Genomic DNA, 18499 nt, shown 5'->3' on the forward strand with positions numbered 1-18499 from the left:
GGGAATGAGCACTTTCCCACATCCAAAAAGCAGAGAAATTGGATGAAAGAAAGGATGGCTTAAGGCAGAAGAGTGCTTAATGGCAACAGGAGGTAAAGAAAAATCTGGACCTCAAACTGGAGAGAGGACAGGCAAACCTTTTCTGTATCTGTATCATATAACAGATATGGACAAAAGGACTGTGAGAAGGGTGGTGGGGGCAAAACTTGGGAAGGAAAGTGATATGGTTTGGCTGGGATCCCACCCACATCTCAACTTGAATGGTATCTTCCAGAATTCCCATGTGTTGTGGGAGGGACCCAGGAGGATGTAATTGAATCATGGGGGCTGGTCTTTTCCATGCTATTCTCATGATAGTGAATAAGTCTCATGAGATCTGATGAGTTTATCAAAGGTTTCTGCTTTTGCTTCTTCCTCATCTTCTCTTCCCACTGCCATGTAAGACGTGCCTTTTGCCTCCCATCATGAATCTGAGGCCTCCACAGCCATGTGCAACTATAAGTCCAGTTAAACCTCTTTTTTATTCCCAGTCTTGGGTATGTCTTTATCAGCAGCATGAAAATGGACTAATATAGTAAGTTGGTACTGGGAGTGGGGCATTGCTGAAAAGATACTCGAAAATGTGGAAGCCACTTTGGAACTAGGTAACAGCCAGAGGTTGGAACAGTTTGGAGGGCTCAGAAGAAGGCAGGAAAATGTGGGAAAGTTTGGACTCTCCTAGAGACTTGTTGAATGGCTTTGACAAAAATGCTGATAGTGAGATGAACAATAAGGTCCAGGCTGAGGTGGTCTCAGATGGAGATGAGTAACTTGTTGGGAACTGGAGCAAAGGTGACTCTTGTTATGTTTTAGCAAAGACACTGGTGGCATTTTGCCCCTGCCCTAGAGATTTGTGGAACTTTGAACTTGAGAGAGACGATTTAGGGTATCTGGCAGAAGAAATTTCTAAGCAGCAAAGCATTCAAAAGGTGACTTGGGTGCTGTTAAAAGCATTCTGTTTTAAAAGGGAAAAAGAGCATAAAAGTTTAGAAAATTTGCAGCCTGACAATGCAGTAGAAAAGCAAAACCTATTTTTTGAGGAGAAATTCAAGCTGGCTGCAGAAATCTGCATGAGTAGCCAGGAGCCTAATGTTAATCCACAAGACCATGGAGAACATGTCTCTAGGCCACATCAGAGACCTTCATGGCAGCCCCTCCCATCACAGGCCTGGAGGCCCAGGAGGAAAAAGTGGTTTCATGGGCTGGGCCCAGGGTCCCCATGCTGTGTGCAGCCTAGGGACTTGGTTCCCTGTGTCCCAGCTGCTCCAACCATGGCTGAAAGGGGCCAACATAAAGCTTAGGCTGTGGCTTCAGAGGGCGGAAGCCCCAAGCCTTGGCAGCTTCCATGTGGTGTTGAGCCTGCAGGTGCGCAGAAGTCAGGAACTGAGGTTTGGGAACCTCCGCCTAGATTTCAGAAGATGTATGGGAATGCCTGGATGCCCAGGCAAAAGTTTGCTGCAGGAGCAGGACCCTCATGGAGAACCTCTGCTAGGGCACTGAGGAAGGGAAATGTGGGGTCAGAGCCCCCACACAGAGTCCCTACTGGGGCACTGCCTAGTGGAGCTGTGAGAAGAGGGCCACCATCCTCCAGATCCACCGACAGCTTGCACTGTGCACCTGGAAAAGCCACAGACACTCAATGCCAGCCCATGAAAGCAGCCAGAAGGGAGGCTGTACCCTGCAAAGCCACAGGGGCAGAGCTGCCCAAGACCATGTGAACCCACTTCTTGCATCAGCATGACCTGGATGTGAGACTTGGAGTCAAAAGAGATCATTTTGGAGCTTTAAAATTTGACTGCCCCACTGGATTTCGGACTTGCATGGGCCCTGTAACACCTTGGTATTGGCCAATTTTTCCCATTTAGAACAGCTGTATTTACCCAATACCTGTACCCCCATTGTATCTAGGAAGTAACTAGCTTGCTTTTGATTTTGCAGGCTCATAGGCAGAAGGGATTTGCCTTGTCTCAGATGAGACTTTGGACTGTGGACTTTTGGGTTAATGCTGAAATGAGTTAAGACTTTGTGGGACTATTGGGAAGGCATGATTGGTTTTGAAATGTGAGGACATGAGATTTGGAGGGGCCAGGGGTGGAATGATGTGGTTTGGCTGTGTCTCCACCCAAATCTCAACTCGAATTGTATCTCCCAGAATTCCCACGTGTTGTGGGAGGGACCCAGGGGGAGGTAATTGAATCGTGAGGGCTGGTCTTTTCTGTGCTATTCTCGTGATAGTGAGTAAGTCTCATGAGATCTGATGGGTTTGGCAGGGGTTTCCACTTTTGCTTCTTCCTCATTTTCTCTTGCCACCACCATTTAAGAAGTGCCTTTCACCTCCTGCCATGATTCTGAGGCCTTCCCAGCCATGTGGAACTGTAAGTCCAATTAAACATCTTTTTCTTCCCAGTCTCAGGTATGTCTTTATCAGCAGCATGAAAATGGACTAATACAGAAAGTAAGGAGTGAAATGATCACAACAATCTGAAGAAAATAAAATATCCCAAAACATTAAAGTTCTAATCTACAGAGAAAATCCAAGATTTCCTCATTCTTCCCATTAACCTTTATGAGATCCAGCAGGAGTGATGATTTAAACATCCAGTCGAGTTTCACATCTTGATTTGTCAGTATGTCTTCTAGGCTCCCTCGGGAACAGAATTCTGTCACAATGGCAAACATCCCCGAATCATAGAAGAAACCCAATAAAGGGTTAATATTCTCATGACGTAAGTCTTTCATCTGGAAATGAGAGAGAGAAATGAGAGTCACAGCTGTCCTGTCTCAAATGGGGACCAGAGTTGAGGGCACATAACCTTCTCTTGACCCTTCTTATGATTGGTTGTGTGGTTGACAGAATTTTGACTCCCATGATCTCCAACCCCTAGTGTTACTCCTGTGATTGTGTTTTGTTATACAACAAAAAGGAGATTATCAGGGTGAGCCTAATCTAACTAATCACATGATCCCATAAAAGCAAAAGAAGAGTGCAGAAGATAAATCAGAGAGATTCAAAATATGAGGACTCAACAGACCATTGCTGGCTTTGAAGATGGGGGAAGGAGGCTATAAGCCAAAGAATGTGGGCAGCCTCTAGAAGCTGGTAACCACCCTCAGCTGACACCCAGCAAGAAAGCACGAACCTCAATTAATATGGTTTTGCTGTGTCCCCACCCAAATCTCATCTTGAATTGTAGTTCCCATGATTCCCACAAATTGTGAGAGGGACCCACTAAGAGGTAATTGAATCATGGGGGCAGGTCTTTCCCATGCTGTTCTCATGACAGTGAATAAGTTTCACAAGATCTGATGGTTTTATAAAGGGGAGTTCCCCTGCACACGTCCTCTTGCCTGCCACCACGTAAAACGTGTCTTGCTTCCCCTTCACCCTCTGCTATGATTGTGAGCCCTCTCCAGCCATGTGGAACTGTGAGTTCATTAAACTTCTTTCCTTTATAAATTACCCAGTCTCAGGTATGTCTTTATTAGCAGCATGATAACGGACTAATACATCAATCCTAGGACCCCACTGAACTGAATTCTGCAGGCAACCTGAAGGAACCTAGAAATGGTTCCCCCTCACCCCAGCCCTGCCCCCTGCCACAGATCTCCAGATAAGAGCACAGTGCAACTGACACCTTGACTTCAGAGTTTTGAGATGCCAAGCAAAACCCCCAGCTGAGTCGGCATTGACTGCTGATCTACAGAACTGTGGGATAATAAATTAGTGATGTTTTACGTGACTAAGTTTGTGCTAATTTGTTACAGCAGCAGTAGAAAACAAATTCAATGGCCAAAGGGGAAAATTTCAGAGAGGGATCTCTTTTAGCATAATTATAAGTGAAACTGAAGCTGTAGATTTCTCCCTGATTTCTTTGGGACTTTCTGGAATGGAGCTCAGTGGCTCAAGAGGACTAAAGAGAGATGATACAGTAAAATGTAGAATAGGTTGTCTTTCTGTGAATACTCATCTACCTAGCATCTATTAAAATAGTTTCCCTATATAAACATCAGGCCAGAACTTATACAATTTTTTTCAGAAGAAACATTTAGAATTTTGGCCACACTTTCTCTTTGCATTCACTCATTTTATTTCACTAATGTGAGAAGCATTTAGTGCATGTTCACAACATCCAAGACACTGGAACGCATGCTAGAGAAAAAGAAACAAACAAGATAAAATCACTGTCCTGAAAAAGTTCACATTCAACGAAGGGTGAAAGGCAAGTAATCTAACAATTGTATTTCGTTGTGAAATGTGTTCTGAAAAATGAGGGCATGGGATGCTGTAAGAGCTCAAATGTTAATTATCTAATTCACCCTAGGGTAGTCAGAGAAGGCTTCCCTAAGGAGGTAATATATGTGGACTCTCTCAAAGGACAATTAAGAGTTGATCAGGTGACGATGACATGATGAGAGGGATTGAGAGTGATAGCACATTATGTTGAGAAAACCACAACAGGTTTAGGGTGGCCAGAATGGAGTGTAAGGAAGAGAATATTAAATACCAGACTGGAGAAATGGACAGGAGCCATATCCCATGAGACTTTACGAACCATGCTATGGAATTTGAAATTTATATTGTGGGCACTCAATAATTATCATTTATTATTATTACTATTTAAATGAGGGATGAGAGAGGGGATAAAACACTCCATGATCACTCCCAGATTTCTACCTGGATACCTGGGTAGACAGTGGTGCTACATATTAATATAGGGAATTCAGGGATGAGGTAATAGTGGGTATGTTGGTGCCCCACCCATATGCCTTTAACCATGCATCCCCCAACTGCTGTGAATGTTGACTGATAACTCACAGTTACTCCATTTAAAAAAAAAAAAAACTGTCCTAGAGCCCAAATTAATGGTGAGCCACCCTACCTAAGAGGTTAGGTCCCACCCACAGGCCTCAGGCAATAATTTACTCACTGAGGACAGTACAAAAGTCCATCTTCCTAGCCTCAAGGTAAGATTCATGGTATAACTTGTGCTCCAGCATTTCCCCATAAGATCATACTGTTGCTAGTTTCCAGCTGAAATCAAATACTTGCTTAACTTTTACCCTGTCCTATCCTACTTCCCTCACTCTTTACCTGAAAGCATTTTCTCCATAAATAATTTGAACAAGAATTTCCATTTCAGGCTCAGATTTTGGGGAATCTGACCTAAGACATATGGAAAAGCACATTTGGTGGTGGAAAGGCTGATAAATTCAGTTGGAGACATATTGAGAATGAGGTACCTACAGAACATCAAGGGGGAACTATTTTAAAGACAGTTGTATATTCAGGGTTTGAAGCTCAGGAATGAGTTTTGACCAGTATAAATACATGTGGGAATTGTAAGCAATTAAATTTTAGGTAAAATCAGTGGGAACAAATGAGATCACTCAAGGAAAGTATAAAGAAAAAGAGAAGAAGGAAACATCAACATTTGAAGGGTGGGAAAAGGAAGAACAGCCTGCAATAAGACTTAGAAGAAAGGCCAGGAAGTAGAGAAAAGCCTATTTAAAACCATATTGTTAAAACCACAGGATTAGTTTCAGGAAAGTGAGAAAAATGCCTGCCAGAAAGAATTTCAGGAAAGTGTGATAAATACCAGAGAGGTCAGGTAAGATGAAGATAAGTGTCTGGTGAATTTCACCATTAAAATTGATTAATTATAGAAACTTACAACTTGTTTACACAGATATGTATATCTATATCTATCTAAATAGATAGAGAGATAGGCTTAGAATGGTAACAGTGTACATGAACAGCAAAAGGCAGATCTGAGATGTATTTTGGAGCTATGAATCACGTGACTTCTTGTGTGGGGAGGGGAGGAAAGAATGAAATAAAGAATTATTCTATTTTGAACACTGAACTGATGGTGGGCCATTTATTGAGATGAATTACACTATAGCACTTAGAATATGAGCTTGCTTCTTAGAATATGATTCAAGCAAAGGTTAAATTATCCCTGGTGGGAATGTCAGCTATTGACCACCAAGGTTGCCTTCTAAGCATAAGAGCCTGGCATCCATGACAATTCTCTTCATCCACTGCAACCTAAACCAGTTAAGGTGGACAGAAACTCAGCCCACAAACAGCAAAATAGGCATTGCTCCTAAAGTTCTATTTTCTTATGAAGCAAGCAGCCAAAACTACCGGGCTCCGGAACTCTGTTGGAAGAAAAAGTAAAAAGTTGTCATATTCAATGCTACTAGCTGTTCAACACAAATGTATTTTCTCTTCTTCTTGGGCAGAGAGCTAATCCATATTTTCCAGTCTTTCTTGGACCTAAGTGTGGCCATATGACTGAATTCCAAGCAATGGAATAGAAGAGGAACCGATATATGCCCCTTCCTCTAGGCAATAAAATGGGAGAGGAAGTGATACGTGCCATTTCTAGGCTAAGGCTTTTATACCCTCTTCCATATTATTTTCCCACTTCTATGGATGAATGCAGATGATGACATGGCCCTAAGACATAGCAGAGCCGTGAGATGGTTATAGCCTGTGTCCCTGAGTCATGATATTGGAAGAGAGTCACCTGCCAACAGTACAAGAATACCCACCTTGTGCTGTTATTTGGGTGAAAATTAAACTTCTGCTGTGTTTGAGACATTACATATTTGAAGGTCTATTTGTTAAAACATCTAGCATTACACTAATGGTACTAGCATCAGAATAATTCTGTCTAGATCTTTGATAGATCTTTATAGGCATCCATCCTCAGCTGTAACAAATAGAGAAGATCCCATATAAGGAGCAGGTAGATGCCTACATGCAGTTGTGTCCTACCAAGATTCTGGACAACCCCAGGATGCAGAGAAAGTTTGCAACATCAGCTTTAGCAAGATGAGCATTTACTGGGTAGACATGTACATTACCTCTTCCATAATACCTATCTGGCTGGCTACCATCAAATGTTTAAGAGTTGAATGTGTCCTGTCTCCCAAGGATTTTGTTAGCTTCATATTTGACATGACACCTTTTCTTTTTTTGAGACAGAGTCTCGTTCTGTCACCTAGGTTGGAGTGCAGTGGCGCAATCTCGATCACTGCAACCTCCCCCTCCCGGGTTCAAGCGATTCTCCTGCCTCAGCCTCCTGAGTAGCTGGGATTACAGGTGCACGCCACCACACCCAGCTAATTTTTCATATTTTTGGTAGAGACGGGGTTTCACCATCTTGGCCAGGCTGGTCTCGAACTCCTAACCTCAAATGATCCACTTGCCTTGGACTCCCAAAGTGTGACATGACACCTTTAAGCATACAGCCACCAGAGACATCTGCTCCTAAGTCAAATACTGACCTAAGTTATCTGAAAGACTCCTTCACCCACTTGAAAAAAGTTCCTAGGATGTCATAACACCAGAATTAATCTCTACATGTCCTTCTTCCACAGCAGATGAAATCTCATCCTAGAGATGGGTATGTATACCTTTATGAAAATGTCATTCTCCACATAAGTGCTCACTCGCAGCTATATCAGCAATTGCTGTCTATTTTGACAAGAAAATTTTCTTTTTTTTTTTTTTGAGGCAGAGTCTCGCTCTCACTCTGTTGCCTAGGCTAGAGTGCAGTGACGCAATCTCAGCTCACTGCCACAACCACCTCCCAGTTCAAGTGATTCTCGTGCGTCAGCCTCCCAAATAGCTGGGATTACTGGTGCGTGCCACCATGCCCAACTAATTTTTGTATTTTTAGTAGAGACAGGGTTTCACCATGTTGGCCAGGCTGGTCTTGAACTCCTGACCTCAGGTAAGCCACCCACCTCGGCCTCCCAAAGTGCTGGGATTACAGGCACGAGACACTGTGCCTGGCCTCGACAAGAAAATGTTCTACCTCCATGAGTTAATTGGTGATTCATGTCTGTTTCCTGCATTTCTTTTTATTTTTATTTTGTTGTAAAGAGCTATTGTTCAATACCTCCTATCCCCGTATCAACCTACCCACTATCTATCACCCAGAAGTCAATGGTCATACAGAACACACTAACCAGGTACTAGTGAAAGACTTCTGATCCTATATTTCCCACTAGCAATATTTTATTCATTTAACAAACTTTTTTAGTACCTATTATTCGCCAGTCCCTGAGAGATAGACTGGGGACAAATGATGAATAAAATGTTACATGGTTTCTGACCTCTTGTTTTAACCAGATGATTACACAATGATACAAAATTTGCGACTCTGACAAGTCCTATGGAGGAGAGTTAGCTAATGTGAGTATGTATAATTGGGGCTTTGACCAATCAGAGAAGTTGGGACAGGGTTCATGGGAAGTGAGAATTGATCTGGGAGTTAAAAGATGAGTGGACTAAACCAGGCAAAGAAGGGAAGGAAAAGTATTTCAGGGGTTGTAACAGAACAGGTAAAGGCTTTGCGCTGGGAGCGTATCACAATCCAAAGACTAAGTAAAAGCCAATGTGCCTTAAACAGAGCGGTTGAGGGAAATATGATGGTGATATAAGACTGAAGAGACAGGGAAGAGCCAGATTATACAGAATCTAATAGGTCATTTTAAGTAGCTATTTATTTTTATTAAAAATGATTATAGGGACATTGAATACCAAGTAGGGGGCAGTAGGTTATGGCAGACCACCATTCCTGATACTATAGCTTTTAACAACTAGAAAAATTGAAAAAATATATTTAAAAAACCCACTGGGGACATGTAGGTGAAAAAAAAAGAATCTAAAATTCAAAGATGCAAGAGCCCTTCTAAGATAACCAGGCTGTTGTCAGCCATTTTCTTCCCTGAGGACATTTGCTGATTTCCAGCACAAGCCAAAGATTGGGCTTAGCCTAACAGAATTTGCTGGGAAAATGCAAAAACTGGTAATGCTTTTGGCAATTGTAGAAGACTGGTATCACAATTAATAAATTTCAGGAGACCTAAATGTGAGCTAGTTTTCTCGCCACAGCATATTTTCTGAGTCTGGGGGCTATAGAGGAGACTAGAAAGCTTCTATAAAATTGTTTGACATCTTCTGTAGTTTCCAAATATTTAGGAGACAAAGTCTCACTGAAGAAATAGGGCCTGCAACAAACATTCAATTGGTGTCTTCCTCAAGAAATTTGCCAAATTTGGAAGCAGCATGGATTGAGAGTAGAGGAAAAAGGTTATGAAGTACAGTCTGAATATCCCAACCTTTCAAAGTGGAGGAGAGAGACTTGTAGACTCTTGGAAGGATATGCCTGAGAAACAGTAGAATTAGTGGTGGACTGAATCTAACTAAAACTGCAACACAGCTTCAATCCAGCTCAATCTTTGATTCGATTAATGTGATTAGTTCCTTACCCAATCCACCTAACAAATGAAAAGAGAAAAATCCTTGCTGGTAGAAATTATGACCTGGGGCTTCTACCGTTTATTTACATAAAATATCTAGCATAAAAAACATTAGATATTTGGGAATGCATAACGAAGTCAGAAGACAATTGAACAATGTCTTTAAATACTCAGTAGACAAAGAAACCTATAAAATATGAATCAAATATTCTAAAAACCATTTGGAGACAGTGGAGAGTGACTGAAAGCAGAAATGGAGGTAGAACTATATTTGAAAGACAACTAAAATAAGTAAAATTTGGGTTTACCTCCAAGAACAAAAAAATAGTTATTTAGAGCAAACCACAGAATCCAGAGTTTCTAAAATGTATTATTCATAATATTCAGTAATGAACCAAAAAGTCTTAGATGTACAAAGAAATAGAAAAAAATGTGACCCATACTCAAGGAAAAAAAATGTCAATAGAAATTAATCCCAAAATGACACAAATCTTGTGATTAGCAGAAAAGGTCTTTAACACAGATTTTATAAATATATTTGAAGATTTAAAGGAAAATATATGCAAAATGAATATATGGGTATAGAACATGGCAGAGAAAAACAAACTATAAATATGAACCACTTGGAAATTATATAGCTGGAAAATATAATAACTGAAGTAAAAAAATTTGCTAGGTGAGCTTAGGAAACGACATAAGAGTAATGAACTTGAGAAGAGATCAATAAAAAATACCCAATCTGAAAAACAGAGGGAAAAAGGATAAGTGGGACAATATCAAACAGACTAACACATAGGTAACTTGAGTTCTAGAAGGATATAAAGAAAATGGGGCAAAACAATTTTTTTAGAAATAGTGGTCAAAACCTTTGTGAATTTAGTAAAAGACATCAACTTAAAATTCTAAGGAGCTCATTGAACTCCAAACCCAGAATAAACACAAAGAAAATTCCCTACATATATCATATGCAAACTCCTACAATCCAAAGAACTTAAAGATCTCAGAAGTTCAGTGACCCACCAAAGAGATTAAATACAAAGAAAGCAATACCTAGACATTTAACAGTCAAAACCCTGAAATATGAAAATAAACTTTTGAAGGTAGTCAGAGAAAAACAGTACACACTACATACAAAGAAATGAATAATGGCTGACTTCTCATCAGAAACAAAGAAATGCAAAAAAAAAAAAAAAAAAAAACCAATGAAACGAAATCTTTAGTATGCCAAAAGAAAATAAACACAGCTGTCAACTCATAATTCTGTACCAAGCAAAAGTATTCAAAATTGAAGACATTATCAAATAGACGAAAACAGAAAATTCATCATCAGCAGGCCTGCAATACAAGTAATGCCTAAGGGGAGGATCTTCAGGTTGAAGAGAAAAGATGCTAAATGGTAACTTGGCTCTATTAGGAGATAATTAAAGTTATCAGAAATAGTAAATATGCTGATAAATGCAACAGAATATATTTTTATTTCATTCTCTTAATTTGTATGAAATGCATATGAATGTTTAAAACAAATTTTAACACTATATTATATGGTTCACAATAAATGTAGGTATATATATGATAACAATAGGGCAAAGAATAGTGGGCTAGTAAATGGGACACTGCTGTTACAGATTTCCTGTGTTTTAGGTAAAGAAGTGGAATATTAATTCTAAGTAGATTGTGATAAATTCAAGATGCATTTAAGCAATTCCTAGGACAGTCACTAAAAAGTGCAAAAATGTATCGCTAAAATGCCAATATAGGAAACAAAATGGAATATATGAAAAACACTTTTATCCCAAAGGAAAGCAAGAAAAGGGAAACAAAGGAACAAACGGAGACATAGATGAGTCAAATAGAGAACATATAGCAAAATAGATGACGAGAAATCCAACTATATTAATAAGTGCCTTAAATGTAAGTAGCCTAAACATTTCAGTTAGAAGACAGATTGCAGAATGGGGAGATAAAAAGCAAGAACCAAATGCCTGCTCCCTAAATAAGGTGAACATTAATCCAAAGACACAAATGCATTGAAAGAAAAAGTACAGGAAAAGTAAATCATGCAAAACCTAATCAGAAAGCTAAATTGGCTATGTTATTATTGGACAAAATAGAAATCAAGAAAATAAGTATTATCAGACATAAAGAAGGGCATTTCATAATGATAAAATAATCAAGACATAATAATAAAATGTATATGTGCAAAGATGTGCTGAATCAGAAGAATAATATTTTGCATATTTCTTACCATCTCTGTGTTCAGTGACATCACATGGGTAGCCCCAGATTAGTTACAATGGAGGTACTTAAAGCACAGAAATCAGAAAATGCTCCAAATTAGGGATCTTTTTCAGAAAGCCTGTTGTTAAACATTTACTAGCACACCAATATGTATGTACTTAATAATAGAACTTCAATGCACCTGAAGAAAACACAGAATTAGAAACTAGGAAAATTTTATGGTAATTGATAAAACATATTGACAAAAATGCAGTAAGGATATAGAAGATCTGAATCACACTATCAACCATCTTGACCTAATGGATATTGATAGGACTCTATACCAAACAACTGTACAATATGCACTAATTTCAAATGTATGTGGAATGTTCACTAACACAGACCACATGCTTGGCTATGGCCAATGTTTTTTGATAAATTTCAAGATTAAATTTGCAGATAATATTCTTTGACCACAACAGAATTAAATGATAAATCTATTAATTATGATATCTAGAAGGGCCACAAATATCTGGTAATTAAGCATATATTTCAAAATAATACATGGGTCAAAAAAGTAATGAAATCATAATTACTTCAAGCTGAAAGGTCAATGAAAATATAACATAAAATTTTGCGGGATGCAGCTATAGCAGAGCTTAAATGTAAATATGCCATTTAAATTAAAAAGAAAGAATGTTCAAAAAATAAGAATAAATAAACCAAAAATAAGCAGAAAGAAGGAAATAATAACAATAAGAGCAGAAATCGTAAAAATAGAAAATAGCCAAAATGTAGAGAAAATTAACAAAATTGAAACATTGTTCTTTAAAACAAAGTAATAAATTTAATAAATCTCTAAGAAGACTGATCAAGACAAAAAGAAAAAGAAAAAATTATTAATATCTAGAAATGAAAGATATGGTATCACTACAGATCATACAGATATCAGTTAGATGATAAAGGAATTTTTAAACAACTTTATGCTAATAAAGTCAATAACATATTTGACATTTCTTGAAAAACACAACTTATTAAACTTGGCACAATATGAAATAATAATCCTAACAGCCCTATATTTAGCAAAGAAATTGAATTTGTTTTCAAAAACATCCCCACAAAGAAAATCCAAGGACCAAATGATTTTATTGATGAAAATTTATTAAAAATTTTAGTAAATAATACCAGTCTTACACAAACTCTCAGAAAAAGGCAAAGACTTCCAAACTTGTTTTATGAAGCCAAACATAATCCTGACAAACATTAAAAGTATAGACTAATTCTTCTTAAAAACATAGATGCAAAGATTCTTTTAAAAGATTAGCAAATATCGTCTAGCAATATATTAAAATGATAATATATCACGACCAAGTGCAATTCATCCCGGGGATATTAGGATGTGCTTAATATTTCTTTTAAAAACTACGTAATTCACCATGTTAACAGAATAAAAGAGCAAAACCATTGAATAATTGCACTAGGTAGCAATATAAATATAAAACCTCTTTATGATTAAAAGAATCATAGAAACTCAGAAATGTGAAAAACTTTCAGGTAACATCAAACCTAAAAATAAAAAACATTGATTCCTTTTCCTCTAAGGCCAGGAACAAGGCAAAGATGTCGCTCTTACCATTTCTACTCAACATGTATAATAGCATCAAAACTTTGATAAGAAGAAATAAAGAAAACTTAAATAAATGGTGACATATACCGCATTAATGGACTGAAATATTCAGTATTATTAAGATGTCCATTTTACCTAAATGTCTCTATGAATTCATTGCAATCCCCATCAAAAATTACAGAAAGCCTTGTGGAAGTAATAGGCTGATTTCAAAATTGATTTTAAATTTAAAGAATTTACAATGTCCAAAACAATCTTGAAAAAAAAGTTAGAGGCTTACACCACTTGACTTTAGGAGGTACTCTATAGTTATGATAACAAAGGGAGTGTGATATTGGCATTATGGTTACACTAATGAGTGAAGGAAACAGAACAGAGACTCCAAAAATATATGCACACATATATGGTCAGTTAATTTTTCACCAAGTTACAACATTAATTCAATGGAAAGCTTTTTAAAAACAATTGTTACTGGAACCCTGGGTATCTATATGCAAAAAATGAACCTTGATCATTGTCTCAGTCTCTACACAAAAAGTAATTCAAAATAGATCATAGGCCTAAACCCAGAATCTTGGACTAGACAAGGATTTCTTAGGCCACCAAAAAAAAAAAAAAAAAAAGAAGAAGAAAAAGAAAGAGAGAGGGGGAGGGAGGGAGGCAGGGGAAGAGAGAGAGAGAGAGAGAGACAGAGAGAGGAAGAGAAAGAAGAAAGAAAAGGAAAGAAAAGAAAGAAAAAGAAAGAAGAAAGAGAGAAAGAAAGAGAGAAAGAAAGAAAGAAGAAAGAAAGAAAGAAAGAAGAAAGAAAGAAAGAAAGAAAGAAAGAAAGAAAGAAAGAAAGAGAGAGAGAGAGAGAGAAAGAGAGAAAGAAAGAAAGTAGGAGGGACAAAGAGGGAGGACAAAGGGAGAAGGAGAGGGAAAGAGAGGGGAGTTGGAGGGGAAAATAAAATGATAAATTGGACAATTGGACTTCCTTGAAACTAAAAATGTTGCTCAACAGAAGACATCATAGACAAGCCACAAATTGAGAAAAATAATTACAAAATAAATGGTTCAGCAAAGCCGATTCAGGATATATAAAGAATGTCTGTAATTTAAAAACAAAAATACAAAAAAGTCCCAATGTTTAAGAATGGGCAAAAACTTGAACAGGCTCTTCACACAAGAAGATATACAAGTGAATTGTAAACACGTTAAAAGGGTGCTCAAAAATTTTAGTCATCAAGAAAATGCAAATTAAAGTATAAGATACCATTTCACACACACTAGAAAGGCAAATATCAAAAAGACAAATGTTAAGAATTTAGAGCAACTGGAACATTTCCGATGGGAATGTAAAATGTCAAAACCGATTTGGAGAACAGTTTGGATGTTTCACATAAAGTTACACATACAACTACTCTATGACCCAGTTCTATTCTTATGTATCTACTCAAGAGAAGTGAAAATATATGTTCACAAAAGACATATATAAAAATCTTTATAGTTTTCTATGAAAAGATGGCCAACACCACCAATTAATAGAGAAATGAAAATCAAAACCTCTAGGAGATATCACCTTAACCCCATTATGATGGCTACAGAAAATAAGTGTTGGCAAAGATGTGGAGAAATTGGAACACTTGTGCACTGTTGGTGGGATTGTAAAATGGTGCAACTGCTATGGAAAACAGAATGAAAGTTTATAAAAATATTAAAAATAGAGCCATCATATTAGCCAGCAATCTTACTTCCAGATATATGTACAAAAGAATTGATAGCACAGTCTCAAAGCAGTACTTCTACATCCATGTTCCTAGCAGCACTATTCACGTTAGCCAAGAGGTGGATGTAACCCAAATATTTAACAATGAACAAATGGATAACATACAATGGACTATTACTCAGCCTTAAAAAGGAAGGAAATCCTGTCACATGCTACAACATGAATGAACCTTGAGGACATTATGCCAAGTGAAATAAGACAGTCACAAAAACACAAATACTATATGATTACACTTACATGAGATATCTAAAGTAGGCAAATTCATAGGAACAGAAAGAGTGGTAGTTACCAGGGGCTGTTGGAAATAGAAAAGGGGAGATTTTCAAGATCAGATTTGCAAGATGAAAAAGCTTAAGATTTGCAAGATGAAAAAGTTCTGGAGATATGTTTCACAACAATGTGAATATGCTTAACACTACTGAACTGTATACTTAAAAATGGTTAAGATGGTAAATTTTGTTATGTGATTTTTTTTACCATAATGAAAAATGTTTATAGTTGCCTTATTCATAAAATTGTCAAAAAAACTCTTCTAAAAAATTAGAATCAAGCCAAATGTTCAACAGGAGAATGATAAACAAATTGTGATATAGTCATAAAACGAAATACAACTGGGCAATTTAAAAAGTGACCTACAAGTATATGCAAAATCATACGTTAATCTTAAAAAGCATTGTGCTGACAGAAAGAAGACAGGTACAAGATACTGTATCATTCCATTTACATAAAATCAAAGAACAGAAAAAAATACTAATTTATTTTAATAGATATCAGAATAATGATTGCCTATGGGATAGGAGAAATTACTGAAAAGGAGGACAAATGAACTTTCTGGTGTAATGAACATATTAGTAACTTTTTTGGAGAATGGTTACATAGATACATGCAATTGTCAAAATTCAGTGAACAGAACATCTAGCATGTGTACGTTTTATTTTATGTTAATTATACCTGAATAGAAAACATGTTTTATAAACACAATGAAACATGCTAAGTTAATGAGTGAGTCACAAAATGACAAATACTGTATGATTCTACTTATATAGGATATACGAAGTAGTGAAAATTCATAGAAAAGGAAAATAGAATGGTGTTTACCAGGAGCTTCAAGAAGAAGGAAATGGAGAGTTGTTTAATGGGTACAGAGATTCAGTTTTTCAAGGTGAAAAAGTTCCAGAGATATGTTGTACAACAATGTGAATATACTTAACACTACTTAACTGTACACTTTAAGGTGGTAAATTTTATGTCTTTTTAGCACAATTAAAAATTAAAAACACTATGAGATAACCTCATCAAGTCACTAGAATGACTAAAATTAAATTAACTGACAACATCAAATATTGGCAATGATGTAGACCAAAGGAATTCTCATAACTTGTGTGCAGGAAAGTAAAATGAGAAAATATTTCACAGCGTGTTATAGAGTTAAGTGTATACTATTCTTTAACCTAGAAATTCCTTTCCTGGCATTTCTAGGAGAAATTCTCGAGGGAAATTCAAATATGTGTCCATAAAAAGACTGGTTCAAGAATATCCATTGCACTTATACTGACAATAGCCAAAACTGCAATCAACCCAAATGTCCATCAGCAGGAAAATGGATAATTAAATTGTGCTATATTTATGCAATGGAATACCACTTAGCAATAAAAAGGAACAAGCTACTTATACATGGATGAATATCACAGTCTTTCTGTTGTTTGTTTCCACTTATATGATGTTTTAGAACAAGCAAAATTAATGCAAGTTAAACAAACAGAAAAACAGAACTGTGGTTGCCTCTGGTTTTCGGTGAACACAAATTTACTAAGGGACAAAAGTGAAATTTTGGAGAGAAGGGAATGTTTTATATCAGGGTCAGCAATCTTTTTCCATAAAACTACAGATAATAAATAACTTGGACTTTGCAGATAATACATGGTTTCTGTTGTTGTTTTATTTTTTCATAACCCTTTTTAAAATGTAGAAAATATTCTTTGCTTCCAGTCTGTAAAAACAGGCTATGGGACATAGTTTGCTAATCCCTATTTTATATCATGATAGAAGTCTAGATTGTATGGGTATGTCCTTTTATCAAAATTATAGAGAAATGATATGGGCATTTCAATGTGTGTAACTGTACCTAAAAATACAGAATTGAAAATTAATAATCACCACCACCAAATTAGGGATGTGAGAAATGGGTGAAGGTATAGATGAAAAAATATAGGATAATGATGATTGTTGAAGGTGAGTTTTGGACACATAAATGTTATACTATTTTTTTTTATTTTGCGTAAGTTTCTTCTTTTCCTTTTTTTTGTTTTGGTAGTGATGGGGTGTCTTTATGTTGCCCAGGCTGGTCTCCAACTTCTGGGCTCAAGCTATCATCCTGCCTCAGTCTCCCAAAGTGCTGGGATTACAAAAAGTGGTTTTTATTTAAAAAAGAAAAATTTCTGGGTGGTAGCTGAAGCAGTGCTTAGAGGAGATTTTCTAGCTGTAGGTGACTAAATTAGAAAATAAGAAAGGTTAAAATCAACCATCAAAGCTTCCCACTCAGAAAACCAGTAAAAGAGCAACAAATTAAATACAAAGTAAGTAGAATTAAGGAAAAAATAAGAATATAAATCAATGGGACAGAAAGCAGGCATACAAATAGAGAACAATCAATAAAGTTCAAAGTTGATATTTGGAAAAGATGAATAGAATTAATAATCCTCTAGCAATGCTGATTAAGAAAAAAACATAAATAATCAGTATCAGGAATGAAACAGAGAACGTCATTACAAATCCTAAGGATATCTAAAAGATACCTTGAGCATATTATATACAACTTTGTGCCAATAAGTTTGATAACATATATGAAATGAACAACTTCCTTTAAAGCCATAACTTAGCAAAACTGGCACAAGAAGAAACAGAAAGTTTGAATAGTCCAGTATCTATTAAAGAAATTGAATCTATTATTTGAAATCGCCACACAAAGGAAAGAACAATAGGAATCTATTAAAGAGATTTAAGCAGAGAAGTGATAAAATCAGACTCAATTTTGAAAAGAGTAGTTTGCAATGTGAAGAATGGATTTGAGAGTGGATGTGATTAAAATACTTAAAAGACAATTGTAAGGTGCCAGAGGTTAGGGGGAGAGAGGTGTGAACAGGTGGAGCACAGAGGATTTTTAGGGGACTGAAACTATTCTGTATGTTGCTATAATGGTGAATACATGCCATTATACATTTGTCAAAACTCGCAAGATATATAACACCAAGAGTTTACCCCAATGTAAACTATGGACTTTGGGTGATAATAAGGTGTCAGTGTAAGTTCATGATTATAATCAGTGAGCCACCCTGTTAATAGTGGGAGAGGCTGTGCATGGGTGGGGACAGGAGATACATGGGAATTCTCTGTGCTTTCTGCTCAATTTCCTGTGAACCCAAAACAGTTCCGAAAAATTAACTCTAGATGTTGGCGTGGATGTAGTGAACAGGGAACGCTTTTTTTTTTTTGAGATGGAGTTTCACTCTTGTCACCCAGGCTGGAGTTCAATGGCATGATTTTGGCTCACTGCAACCTCTACCACCCGGGTT

General features: G+C 36.9%; 1 protein-coding gene across 1 annotated transcript in view; it reads right to left on the reverse strand.

Moving 5' to 3' along the window:
* The window catches only part of GUCY2F (guanylate cyclase 2F, retinal), a 108007-nt gene that overhangs the window by 33811 nt on the left and 55697 nt on the right, over nucleotides 1-18499 (reverse strand). Inside the window, exon 9 of the mRNA XM_003262187.4 lies at nucleotides 2602-2778. Within this exon, the coding sequence (XP_003262235.3) occupies nucleotides 2602-2778 (177 nt within the window). The remainder of the gene's footprint in view (nucleotides 1-2601; nucleotides 2779-18499) is intronic.

This window comes from Nomascus leucogenys, chromosome X, assembly GCF_006542625.1.
Source record: "Nomascus leucogenys isolate Asia chromosome X, Asia_NLE_v1, whole genome shotgun sequence".
NCBI classification, from domain to species: Eukaryota; Metazoa; Chordata; class Mammalia; order Primates; family Hylobatidae; genus Nomascus; species Nomascus leucogenys.